The 14,018-nt window shown below is 34.6% G+C and overlaps 1 protein-coding gene across 4 annotated transcripts; it reads left to right on the plus strand.

The window, feature by feature from the left end:
* The first annotated feature begins 703 nt into the window (after positions 1-703).
* Positions 704-11,088, plus strand: LOC114170579 (uncharacterized). Of its 4 annotated transcripts, none has more exons than XR_003601099.2 (9): positions 704-1,414; positions 1,993-2,548; positions 2,987-3,081; positions 4,252-4,370; positions 5,213-5,317; positions 5,894-9,148; positions 9,251-9,464; positions 10,028-10,816; positions 10,904-11,088. XR_003601099.2 is itself a non-coding variant. In XM_028056088.2 (8 exons), the coding sequence occupies exons 1-8, from the start codon at positions 1,003-1,005 to the stop codon at positions 10,681-10,683; spliced, it is 5,412 nt and encodes a 1,803-aa protein (XP_027911889.2). In that variant the 5' UTR covers positions 704-1,002; the 3' UTR covers positions 10,684-11,088. The 4 variants fall into 4 exon arrangements, 2 of the variants coding, with proteins under 2 accessions (XP_027911889.2, XP_027911890.2); XR_014986384.1 differs by having other exon boundaries at positions 10,919-11,088; XM_028056088.2 differs by having other exon boundaries at positions 10,028-11,088.
* The last annotated feature ends 2,930 nt before the right edge of the window (positions 11,089-14,018 follow it).

The following is a 14,018-nucleotide window of genomic DNA, read 5'->3' on the forward strand; positions in this document are numbered from 1 at the left end:
AAACTATAAAAAATTTAAATACAACAATAATTGAAATTAAAAAGTAAAATTTTAATTTAATTAATAATTATTATATGAAGGAGTTTAATTAAAATAATTTATTCAAATAAAAAACACAAATTTCAGAGAATAAACAAAAGCAATAAAATGTAATAGCAATTTATTTTTTAAAAATGTCTAAAATTATAATCATATAATAATATAATTTTCCTAGAAAATAAAATTTTATTTATGTAATAACATTTCTTTATGTCATGAAGAGTTAGTTTCATAAAAAAAAAAATACACATTTAACGAGAGAAAAATGAAAAAAAAAAAAACTACGTACATATATGCACAAAACAAGAAAAAACTTAAAAAAGAGTTTGTTGGTTAAATCAATGACAAAAACATTCAACAATGTCAAATCTTAAGGTTCAATAAAAGAAATTATAAATAATTTTATATTACTAACTTTTACATTTCTACCATAACTACATTAACTAATGACGGGTTTCAAAACTCATCATTCTAAAAGATTAAATATTTTATTTAAAATCATGAAATGCAGAAAAAGTATAAATACCTGTAAAAAACACTTTGTTAACCATAAAAAGAAGTTAGAAGTGTAATTTTACATATATGTACACAACAGATTCCTTGCCGTTTATCCGTTACATGTGTCTCTCTTTCCATTTCCTTTCGCAGAGTAAACGATGAGCGGACATGAGTGTAGATAGTCCAAAATACCCTTTTCCTCGTGTTAGAAAACATTAGTATTAGTTTTTTCAGAAAAGTTTATCTGGTTTTCTCGGGATACCTGAAGCGTGGTAGTGGTGGATGAATCCCCTCGATTGTAACATAGCATTAAACTACCAGAATAGTAACCACAGCAATTGGCCGCTGTTCCCCAAGTTACCTTCGAAGTGAGTAAAAGTACTCTCTGAGCTCGCCATTTTCAACACCTTGTCTCCCAAAGAGTCAGGGAATTAGGGTTAGTGAAATAGGTTCCAGCACTAGGAAATGGCGAACGATACCGGTCCCAATTGCGTAGCGGATAAAGGACCTGTGACGAGGTCTTCGAGAGAGACATTGTCGAAGAAAGTTGCGGCGAGCGCCTCAGCCACTCCAAATCGCAAGTCAGAGCGGCTTGAGAAGAGGTCTCCGTCGTCGCCTGGGGGCTTGGTGGATCCGAAGAGGAAGACGGAGAAGACGGAGACGCTGTCTCCGACTCCGTTGAGGAGATCTGAGAGAACGAGGAAGGATTGTCCTTCGGATCCTCCTGCTTCCAGAAGTTCAGGTTCGGGAACGCGGCAGAAGAAGCGTTGCACTGGGAAGCAGTTGTTGTTTGAAGCCAGCGAGGATGGGGACGATGAAGATGAGGAACGAGGTGTGGAAGCTTCTTCGAGACCCAGAACTAGGAGAGTGACTGAGGGTGAGTATCGTGTTCTGTTCTTTCTTAGTTCTTAAGCTAATCTGAACTTTTTTAAATTGAATGATTTTAGTAATTTTTTTGTTAAGGGAGAGTGCTTATGATTCGGTTTCAGACCATTCCCAGTGTTATTAAAACTCATGCCGCCGCTCGATAGAGTTCAGTGGGGGTGGTTATGAGATGGTTCAGATCAGTTACACTTTTGTTTATTTTATTCTAAAAAAGGAAGAGCTAGGTGGAGTTCTATTATTGGACTTTACTTTACAAGTTACAATTTTAATTAATACTTAAAAATGAAGAGTTAGGGGGGTTTTGTTATTGGATTTTACCAGTTTCAATCAATTATCAATGGCATAATTCCCTCCCACTAAATTTTCTGTATAAAAAATTATCAATCACATGCAGTTTTCTGTCTCTCATACTCACTCACTCAGTTCGCCATGTCTGTGGTGCCTATATAGATGAAGATGGGACTTAGATGGATATTAAAGTTTGAATAATTGAAAAATGTGGCTGACTGAGGTGTGCTAGCGTTAGTTAGTATGTTTTTTATGTTTAAAATATTAACTTTTGACTGGCAGATTGCCATGTGAAGAAGACAAATGGGATGAATAGGTCAACTGAAGGTGATGATGGGGGTGGGAGCAAGATTGATGGCTATCTTAGAAGGAACTGTTTAGATTCTGCAAACGATGATAAGGGTATTCGGCTGCCTGAAGATGCCACCAGTAAAGAGACTAGAGCTGAGCCTAAGTTGAGTGAGCCGGTGAAAGAACTGTCAGATGATGATGTGACTGTAAATCCAATGGCACCGTCTGATACTGCAAGTTGTGAGCCCAGTGGGCTACCTGAAAAGGTTCAGTTGGATTCATGCAAAGAGGAGAGATCACAAAATTTAGGGTCAAGTGATTTCATATCAAATGAAAATTTGATTAGGAAACGTATTGAGCATGATAAGGATGAAAGTTCAATATCTTCTAAGAGAAAAAGAACAACGGTGGCCATGCATTCAGATGCTTCTACTCTGTTAGTGGACAATGACAATAACAATAACAGCAACTTGTTTGAGGATACCCGCCCGTCAAGGATATGCAGCAATGTTGTGGAGACCAGTGGGTCATGTTCCAAAAGGATAAGGTACTTTAATTTTTAGCAAATGCTAGGGAATTAATCAATCCTATTCTTTAATTAATATGAAATAAGAATTTTAATCCATTCAATGCTCAGGCGTATAATATTGGCATGTTTTATTTCTTTTATTAAGTTCAACTTTCACATAATTTCCTTTTTTTCTCTCTTAGAAGATATCTTTCTCTGTATATTAAAAATACATTTTTGGTTTTATGTCTAGGAAGATGTGAGGTGTTAAGTTGGATTTTTCTACACATTGTTAAGAAACTACCTTACCATTATAACAACCTAAAGTTTAGTTTGTCTGAAAATTATTGTTTCTGGGAAACGGGTCCCATCCCATTAACACCTCAGATACGTTGATAATAATAAAAGTTGACATGCAACTGAAAAGGGATAAGCTTATTTTATTATCTCCTAAGTGTGTTTGAGTTGATCTTTTAGGCAGCTCTCCTTATCAGATGTGAAAAAGGACCGGAAGAAATCAACCAATAATGTTGATCAACCTTCTTCAAAGATATCCACTAGGGACAAGGAAGGTTAGTTGTTCCCATCATTATTAAGTTTCAGTTTGTTATGAGTTTTCACCGTTCAATGACATGGATAAATAATAACAAGAGTTAAGAGAGAAAGAAAGAGAAAATTGAAATTTGAGAGAAAAATGTTATTTGGATGATTGTGTTGAATCTGTCTATTACATTAGATATAACTACTCTTAAGTGCTGAGCTAGTAACATAAACAATTAGCGACAGCTGTCACAGCTAACTTCTTTGTATCCACACTAAGGACAGCTAAAAAGCTGTTTTCAACATATCATTCACACAGCTAGAATTGTTGTAGCTGTTGATGTTTCTCATCGGAGCTTGACATTGTCTGGTACTTTCTACTGGAAATCTGGTAGCTCCTGTGGATAATGTCTTTTGATTCTTGTTTAGTTCAATTCTGTGTGTTTGTAACAGTATTTCTTGGAAAACCTGGAGATATAGAGACAAGGCTGGTTCCTTGGATAGCTCCTTATCACCTGAGGATCCTAAATGTTTATGTGGCTTCATCTTATACTTGAGCAATGAGGCATTCACCTCAGTTGTATCATAAACTTTCATCCAAAATGACTCCTTTTTTCTTCTTTTTTGCATTGAATGTTCTTGCTTCTAGGCGTGCCAAAGTGATAGATGGTCTACAGTTAGTTTGAACCTCTGGCGTTACCCTGGCCATTTGAGTTTGGGGGGGTTGTAGAGTTCAGACAGTGCCAAAGGAGTAATACAGGTGGCTTTTTCCATCTTTGGTGAAGATTCTTATCTTTTCTATGGGTTTCCATTCATCATAGCCAAGATAAATTCTGATCTTTTCTTTTTTCATCTTCAAACTGAAGGAAATACGTACAAATCTCTTTTTTACCAGCCAAACTCCTGCTAATACAGCTCTGATTTCCTCAATCCCCAGCTTTTAAGATTTAAGTTAACTTGCTTTCCTTATTATTTTTCTGTCACAGCCCTAGAAATAATTTGCTTGATTCTCATGCCCTACGCACAAAAACTGGTTTCCTTACTGTCAAAAGGCACTCACTTTGTCTTAAGTGTCTCGGAGTGACAATTTTTTGGCATGCGGCCTCAACTGTCATTCGTCCTGACGACAACACTATTTGGTAATTTATTCCATGTGAATTAAAGTTCTTAGTTCTTATCATTTGTTTGTGATCAAATGTCAGACTCGGAGAGACCTCAAATGAACACTGTTGAAACTTACAAAATAAGGAAACAGCAGAGGAGCATACATCTTTTACTGAAGCCAGAGATAGCAAATCTTTGTGAAATTCTGCATCTCCCTGTATGCTCTTGGTTTCTCTTTGTCATGTTTTACTTGCCATTGTTTGTCCTGCTATGGTCTTTTGTTCATAGTATTGCAATTTATTTACCAGCTTTTTTATTGGTGAAATGCATTTATGAGATTATAAAAAATGTGCTGTTTAGTAATATTGATTTATGCCTTCATAATTTTGTTGATTTGATGCTATCCTCTCATTAAGTTCTGGATGTTCAGATAAATTACTAATCCCGTCATACAGTTTGCAAATACTGTAGTGTGAATCTTGTGAAGGCTGTCTTCCAGTGATGTGGAATGACATCAGTTTTGGATATGTGAAGTCCAGGTTTAAAAGGGTAGACTCAGGTTATGTTGAAGAACACCTGTTGACATAGAATTTCGGATTTTGGTTGATAAAGTAACATTATGTTTAGAAATTTAACAGGATGTATTGCTAAGAGGGTAACTAAAAGGATGATAATGGGTCAGAAATGGTTGCTATGTGATCAGGCCAGTCTGTTGTTGATTTAGTTTGATTTTATTGGAGTATGTAAATGTGTTGGAGGTGCATTACATTGTAGTATTTGGGAAATGGGAGTTACTGTAAAGATTCAAATAGTCATATAATGGTTAGATTCAAGGAACATGGATTTATTTTTTCATAATTTATTTTGTTGTCTCTGACTTTGACTTATTAATAATATAGCTTTGAATTCTTCTAATCCAATCCTGCATCCCGAGGGAATGATTTTTAGGACTGTACGCCGTACAAGTTTCATGATAGTTGATTTAGTTTACTTCAATCTGGGTTCTAGTATAGTGTCAGTTTGAATTTCGATGTATTTTGACATCCTTTTTTCATGCAGGATAATGTCAAAAGTATGGTTCAAAATTGTCTTGAATATACTATGAACAATTACCAGATCTGTACAGAACCATTGCCAATATTACAGGCTTTTCAACTATCTCTGGTCAGAATATTACATTTCTTTTTCTTTTTCGTCCTCATTTATTTTCCTTCTCAGTTTTCTTTGGCCATGTCCACTTGCTTGCTTGGAAAGTTTTCTTTTTAGCCTTTTTATACATAAATGTTGGTAATCCGAAATCTCACTAAATCATAGAAGTGCATCATTCTTACAGTTTCTAATAAATAAGAATAACATAATAATCCTTAGCATCCTTCATTCTACACCAGTTAGCCTTTCTCTTTGGGAAAATCTAATACTTCATTGAAGCCTGTTGTTTTTTCATCTATTGATATTTGTCTGTTGCTGCAACCTAATGGCAGAAATTTTTTAGTCTGCACTTGATCTAACCAGTCAACTTCAAGCCTGTTGGAATTTTCTTAGTTGAGATTCTGATATCTGTGTAGCATCGTCAGCTGGTTAAATGAGGCTAGGTTCAAGCTTCAACCTTAACAACCTGTTAAATTAAGTGTAGAATAATTAGTTCTTAGGGTTTCTAAACTCTGAATCAAATGTGTTGTTCACTTGGTTGCCTTTAATACGTAGAATTGACAAGCTTTTCTGTGTACTTTTAAATTTCAGTGTTTGACTGCTGCTGCTTTGCTAAATCACAAACTCAACTTTGAAGCTTCCCTTTTGCTTGCAAAGCAGCATTTGAATTTTGACTGCAAAAAAGAAATTGTAGATGAAATCAATTCAAGGCTTTGGGATCTGAAGGAAAAGTTTTTATCGCTCAAAGGAAACTCTAATGTTGCTGGCTGTGCAAAGGCTTCTGAATCGTCAAGTGGGGCTTATTCATATACTGAAGTGACACCTGAGGCTGAATTGGTAAAAACTGATAATTCTGTAAATACTAAAACCGTTCAGAAACGTAAAAGCCAGTGGAACAAGCTACTTCTGATGCAACGGGAAGAGAAGATAAAGTTAAAAAAAGATATTGAGAATGAAAATGCTGAAATTCAGAGAAGGCACCAGATAGAGTGGGAAGCTATTCAATCATGTTCTCCCGGTAATTTGACTAACGATGGAAAGCTTCAGGCTTCCAAAAGTTCTTACATGAAAAGAACTAGAGAATTGAATAGGCAGCAAGAAATTCGTCTCAAGGATCTTGAGGTCAAGCAATTAAAAGCAAGGCTGATGTTCCAAGAGTCTTCGGCACCAGATGAATTGTTAAACCCAATTGCTTCGAACAAAGTTGGGACCATGGTCAAATCCTTACAGATTTGTGATCAAGCCCAACATCATAATGCTCCAAAAGTCCTTGTGTCTGACCATGTTGCTGAAGAAAAGGGTTTCAATGATACAGTGGAAGTCAAGGAAAGGATTGAATCTGGGGTTGGATCATCTGAAGCTCCTGATGCCAATGCCTCTGTTGTTGCACCATTCAGTAGCACAGTTGAACTGCAAACTCGTCTTGTTAAAAATGCTGATGATGAGATGGACATAGTTGCTTCAAAAGATGGACTAGTATCTGAAATTAAGTGCAGTAATATTGTTGAAAATGAATATGAAAGTCTGGGAAATATTATCTCTAAACATACCAAATCCAGAGAGCATCGTTCTGATGGAGTTATTAGAGTGCTAGACGGGGAAGAGTGTGTAAATATTAATCATGAATCTCATAATGATTTTGGGCAGAATGCTATACAGGTTCTGCCTTCATATAATGAAGACATACGTCACGGAGAAACTCTAGATGTTCTTAGTGCAGAGGTGGCTCCTTTAGTCTGTAACACCAGCAGTTCTGAGAATGATCTTGTTGAAATTCCTTCTAGGCAAGGGGAACTAAATGGGACTATACAGATCAAGCCTGTTTGTGGACCATCAATAGAAGTTGCTGCTAATGGTTCCAATGATGGTGAAAAGAATATGACCCTATTGAATTCTCAGTCATCCGAAGAACATATTCCAAGTGTGAATACCATGTGCACACCATATTGTGAGAATACTGCACAAATCCATGACGCTGATAACAATTATGGTTCAAATAATGCTGACACTCTGAACTCATCTTTGTATGATGAAAGAATTTCCTCCGTGAATTCAAAATCACCTCAAGATCGTATCCATAATGAAAATGACAAGCACACTCTAGATTGTGAAACTTTTGCACTTAATGGCAGTGGTTCAGATAATTTTATTCTTAATTCTCCTTTGGTTGACGAGAGAAATGCTGATAGGACCATAGTATTAAATAGAGATGCACATGGGGGAATACATGTGGCTGTCAATTTGACTTCATCCACTAAGGAAATATCTCGAGGTGCAGTAAATGACTCAGTTTTAAGTAGTGTGTTGTCAAAACCATGTGGAGCGGATAGTTCCAGTAATAATAGCTCTGATGCTAACGCTATTCTTTCAAATCAAACTTCTATAGAGAAGCAAAATCATGATGGAGTCTCATCAAGCATACCTGTTAGACAAGTTCCAGTTGGAGTGTCAGAAACTAATGAGAGCGCCATTGTAAACGTATTAGATGCGGAGGAAGCTAGTTGGATGCCTGACGCAGTGAATTACCCTGACAATGTAATTCCTCAGAATTCTTCATCCATGGATCAATTAGCTAATGGAGGTCCAGTATTTGATGACAATTTATCATCAGAGACTTGTACTACAAGCCCAAGCAATAGCAGGGCCCTACCTGATGAACACGTTTCTGTCTTGATGCCTGAAAATAGCCTCGGAGAGGTTGAATTTCAATTGACACACAATGTGGTGATTGATAAAAGTGCCACATTGGACCAGCAGGAAGGAGTATGTACAACCATGAGTGAAAACAGTTCGTATCAGGAGACTCCAGTATCTAGACCAGTTGATTTTATGGAGTCTCTAGAACAAGTGCAGTCTTTATCATTTGTGGAGTCTCCTCCTCATCTGGATACTACTAGAGAAACACAGAACTATGTAGTATCTAGTGTTGTTGATGTTGTACAAGCTAATCAATCCATTAATGATTCACTGGTCATGGAATCTCCACAGGAGGGGCAATTTCCTTCTGCGGATTTCTTCTCTTCCGACTGGGACCTATCCAACTTGCCTTTGGTGACCAGAACTGAAGATCAGTCATACAATGAAGATGATCTCCTCGACCACATTCCTGGAACATTGATTGAGATTCAAAATCAATCTTTTGTGCAACATCCCTCAAATTCAGACCAGCAGGAAGGAGTGTGTAGAACCATGATTGGTAACAGTTTGTCCCAAGAGACTCCAGTATCTTTATCAGTTGATGATCTCATGGAGCCTCTTGAACAAGTGCAACCATTATCATCTTTAGAGTCTCCACCTGACCAGAATACTACGATAGAAATGCAGAACAGTTTGGTATCAAGTTCTGTTGATACTGTACCAGCTAACGTATCTACGAATGATTCACTGGTCATGGAGCCTCCCGGGAAGGAGGGGCAGTTACCTTCTGCAAGTATCCTTTCTTCCAATGATGGAGACCCGTCTAACTTGCCTACAGTGACTGGAACTGAAAACCAGCCATCCAATGAAAATGATTTACCGAACCACGTTCCTGAGACATCAATTGAGATTCAAGATCAAGTTGTGCAATGTACCTCAAATGTGGAACTTGATTCTTCATGTTTACGCCAAGATGTACATCCAGCCTCAAATATGGATTTGGTTTCGCATGTGGTTGCTGTAGTTAGACAACAGTCTTCAAACACAAGAAATTTGTCAACTCTCACAGAGATTAATAATCATCCTATACAACCTGCAAGCCAATCAGATTCCAGGATTATTCAACGTTTGGCCCTTGATCCACTTAAGTGTGAAATGGAAAGACTACATCGACTGGTAGAGGATAATAAGAAAGACTTTGAAGAAAGGGTTAGCTTTTGGTTTACTGTTGCTATGATGATTTTTATATTAGATTATATATCCTCAATCTTTTTTCTTACAGTAACTATATTATTTTACTTGTTGGAGCAGAAATTGAAGTTGAAACAAGATTTTGAGAAGGACCTCGAGGAACTTTACAGGAAGTTTGACATTAAACATAAGGAGAATGAAGTTGAAGTACAGAAAATAAGGAAGGACCTGGACAGACAACATAGCATAGTTAATGTAAATATGAAATTGGCTGAGGCTTGTAGGGTTAAATCCATGAATTTTTTACTATCTGGTTCACCAGGCATGCACAAAGGTATATTTCTCGTTATACTGACTCTAGTGATTGTGGAAATTTCCATCCCCTTTATTGTTCTCCTTTTGACTGTACAAGTTTCTGCCGAAGTATATCTGCTGCTTTCAAACGTATCTAAACTGCTGTTACGATGAATACATTTGCTTAGACTTCTTAACATGACAGTGTTGTGTTTCTTCCACTGTCCATGTATTTTTGTAAATAAATAAATGGGAAAAAACTCCCGAATGGAAAAAAAAAATGAATCTTCACAAACAAATATTAGTGGACAGCGGGCTTTCCATTTTAGTGGGCTTTGTAGGGCCTTTGGAATCAATATGTCAAACACTGCTGGCGTTTTCTGTTTTCTTTCTTTATACGTAGGAAAAAACTACCAGTGCATTTGCCAAGTGCAGTTAAGGATGGTTTAGTTTTATGCAAACATCAAGGAAGGGTTTTATTTTGTTAAATATGCCATTTTTATGCACGTCTGTATCTGTTGCGCAGGTGCATCCACCTCATGTGCACCCATCTGCCCCAACTTTTGTTTGTCTCTTCTAACCCCATTTTATATTTAATGTCAGATGCGAGTCCGGTACAGCAATTATTTCAGGTTGCAAGTCCACAAAATGCCACTGCGCCCAATGTGGTTGCTAGACCATCTTCTCGTGAGTATTCTGCAGCCAGCTTGCAGAGTTCCTATGCTACAACTACCTCACAGACTATGGTACCACCAATACAAGCCACGTACAGTTCGCCTGGAACATTCTCCGTTACTCCTTCAAGACTACCACGTATCAATCCCCTCACTTCACTCTTGGGAAATGTTCAAACTGGTGGGGAGATACGTGCCCCCGCACCTCATCTCCACCCTTATAGAGCACCGACGGCCGTCCCAGCCTCCACTTTCTGTACAGTTCTGCGTGGGAGACCAAGTCAGCCGGCACCCGGTAATATTCATGTAACTTCCCCCCCATTTTCTTACCAGACACCCCGGCCAGCGCCGGCAACCTTTCCACCTGTTCTACACGGGGGGCTTTGGCCACCCACTTTACCTGTCATTAATCCTCACACTGAGCCAAACAGTCAACACGGCACATATCTGCCAAATGTTCGGCCACATATGCCAGATTTGCCTTCGATGAACCTATCTAAATGTGACAAAAGTAGTATAACGACGGCAACCTCAGCTCATCCAGCTAAATCATCTGATGTAGTCTGTTTATCAGATGATGAATGACATGAAGAAGTATTTGCATATTTGGCCTAAACACTAGGCAATTATAATCTCTTTCTTTCCCCTCGTTGAGGGGGCTTCTAACAAGAATTAGGAAGGTAGAAGTTGTTGCGGTCCGGTGCCGGTGCCGGTTCTGGTACCGTCCTTACCTGTTTCTGTTATGTTGTAACTATTATTTATTTTAAATATGTTTATATATATGCAATGTAATTAGTTTTATTAGTCTCCTGAATTACAGTGAAGGTTGTGCTACTTTTTCGGTGGAGCGGATGAAGGAGTGTTCCTTGAAATGAAGCGTTGTTCATAACTTCGTATCATTTTGTAAGTTAAATATAGAATACTTGTTATTGCTGTTTAAATAAGTGCTCCTCCAGTCCTCTGCAAGCAAAGTATTTCATTAATAGACAAGTTAAGAGTACTTCTCTTAGGCTGTTTGTGAAATTCATATTTGATTGGGGTGATTTAGTAAAGGGGCAGGGAGGGAAGGGAGAGATGAAAGATTTGTTTCAGAAAATTTTTGTTCTGGGAGGTATTACATATCTTCTGACAAGTTTGTTTCGGAAATTGTTATGAAAAACATGTTTTGAATTACAATTCATATGGTCCGGAAAGGTTGGTCCGAAAATCTGATTCTAAAAATTATATTTTAGAAACTGTTTCATAAATTATGTTTTGAAAATTCTAAAACTTGTTTTGGAAAATTTCTTGAATAGAAAATCGGTAATCTTGAAGTCACTTTATTAAAACTAGTGAAAACATGTGCATTTGTTCACTTATTTAAATTTTAAAAATTAAATATAAATAAATTTGTATATTTTATTATAAATACTTATTTATTTATTAAAGATATTTAAAAGAAAAATTAAATGAATGAAACAGTTTTAAAAAAATGATTATTTATTAAAAGGATAAAATTAAAAATAGAGATGTGAACATCAAAATATGTAACTTTTATATGTATATATATGGGGTTAGAAATTATTGGATTGTAGGAGGAAATTTGATATTAGATTATAAACAAGCATCAATGATATCCAATTGGACTTATCTCAAGTAATCATGAATATGTAGTAAGAATCTTGAGTACCTTCCGAGATTGTAGATAGAAGGATTTCTTCTTACTGGAATCAGGGATTGACAAACACATATACACTTTAAAAGAGTGAAAAAAGCTTAGTAAGACTTTCGCTTAAGTGTTTTAGCAGAGGTTATTCTAATCCTAAGAAAAATCTTTCTCGAACATTATTTATTAGTACTTGAGGCATGTTATATTGACAAAGGGAATATTTGTTATTACTTTCTTTAATTTTTTTGTCTTTTACTTTTTCTAAACTAGTAAATGGAACTGAATTTCTTAGATCTTAATTAAATAACTATGAGATCTTTTGTTTTATCTATTTCATTTTTAAATCAACATAATTTATGTGTAAATAGTTAATTTATTAAATTATTGATAAGAAAAAAATTAGTGTCTTAGTATAAAAAATTTAAATTCTGTTAATAGATGCAGTAATTGAATATATTTTAATTTTAATAAGGGTATGAGTGTCCTAAGGACATGCACAAGTTAAGAATAACTAATACGCATTAAATTTTGTAAAAGTTTATAATTAATTATGATTTTAAATAAAATTTGACTTAATAATTTTTATTTAATTTAAATAACAAAAATTACCCATAAGTATTGTGAAATTGTGTTTAATATTTTTTTGATGTTCACCAAAAATACCATAAGTATTGTATAATTGTGTTTAATATCTTATTTAATGTTCACAAAGTTAAAATATAATTAAATAATAAAATAATTATGTTTTCACGTTGTTAAAAATTAAAATATAATTAAACGTTAAAAAATTTAAATTAATAGAAAAACAAAAAAAAATAGTGTCAAATATCTAAAAAATTTAAAAAATTAAAATAAAATATGAATTTCAGATTTCATTGAATTTTTTTCTTTAACTTTTTGTAGCAGTTATTTTAGTTTAACAAAATCTCCTATATTAAAAAGTAAACAATATTTCAATATCTAAAATTATTATTAATTATAAATACATAAAATTGGGTATTACAAATCTCTTTTACATTTCAAGTTCACTTAGAAACTCTTGACGGAGAAGTATATTATATTAGAGAGTTATTGTTTAAAAATTTTAAAAAATATTTTTATCTTTATAAAATATATTATATGTATTTATATTATTTTAATTAATGAAGTTAATTATTTCAACTTTCAATGTAAAAATAATAAAACCTTGAAACTACCACGTATTAACTATTCTTTTATCTGTGTCTTAAGTACACCGATTAACATTCTTTTTTTATAAATGTAATTTGTTTCATAAAGAACATTGGAAAACAGCCATATCATGAATCCAACAAATGACGAGGAACACCATGCATGGAAACTGCAAAAAAATTACATCAACATTACATTTACAGTGGTTTAGCGATGAATTCTACCATGAATAGCTGTTACTTAGTACAAATAAAATAAAAGAAGTATTACTCAACAATGATAAATATAAAATCTTACAATTTTAACATATGAATTTGTTTATGATTAATTATCTTTGTCTACGTCTTGTGTTTTGTATAAATATAATATCCTGACAGATAAAATTTATTACGTGAATTATATACTAAAGAACAATTTTTATGGTGACTTATACAATAAGTTTTATTTTGCGAATTTTAATTTCTTTAATGTTTTTCACCATTTATTTATTTAGGAAGGATTCCAAACTCAAAGTTCCTTAAACCCGAATTTTATAAGAAAAAAACTTAGACAATATATTTTATCTTGGAATGAAAAGTCGAGATATAAGTTAAAATTGAGGCTCATCTTGACCGTGTAAAATTACTTTCTGCTATTGTTTTGGGAATGAAGTACACAATTTTTTTTATATAAAAAATAGATATGATAAGGTTTCAAATCGTATACCATAAACAAATTTTGGTTTTCATTCACTATTTTTAAAATTGATCATACTTTGTTAAGGCTTGAAAAAAATAAAATACTTTGCTACGATCGATTTAGTTTTAAGAAGGTTTAAGTCTAAACTAGTGTTTTTGTTTTTATCTAAAGGTATGGGAGTGTGAAGCTTGGATAATTGTTAATTAACGTGTATTATATTAAATTTAACTTTGTTCTATAATGGCTTAAATACCTTTTTAATCCTCATTTTCGTAATGTTTGTTGTGAATGGTCCTCATTTTGATAGAATGTTTAAGATGGTCCTCATTTTTACCGAATGTTTAAAATAGTCCTCATTTTCGCAATTCGTGTTTAATTTGGTCCTTTTCTGTAACGTCGTTTAAATCATTAATGGAGCATTGTA

This window comes from Vigna unguiculata, chromosome 11 (genome assembly GCF_037176805.1).
Source record: "Vigna unguiculata cultivar grain cowpea cultivar isolate G323 ecotype 2 chromosome 11, ASM3717680v1, whole genome shotgun sequence".
In the NCBI taxonomy this organism is placed as follows: Eukaryota; Viridiplantae; Streptophyta; class Magnoliopsida; order Fabales; family Fabaceae; genus Vigna; species Vigna unguiculata.

Bases quoted from the DNA above. Each gene is read 5' to 3' on its own strand.
- LOC114170579 (XM_028056088.2), top strand. From the start codon at position 1,003: ATGGCGAACGATACCGGTCCCAATTGCGTAGCGGATAAAGGACCTGTG. The intron at 5,318-5,893 runs GTCAGAATATTA...TTTAAATTTCAG, and splicing joins AGGCTTTTCAACTATCTCTG to TGTTTGACTGCTGCTGCTTT. The intron at 9,465-10,027 runs GTATATTTCTCG...ATTTAATGTCAG, and splicing joins TTCACCAGGCATGCACAAAG to ATGCGAGTCCGGTACAGCAA.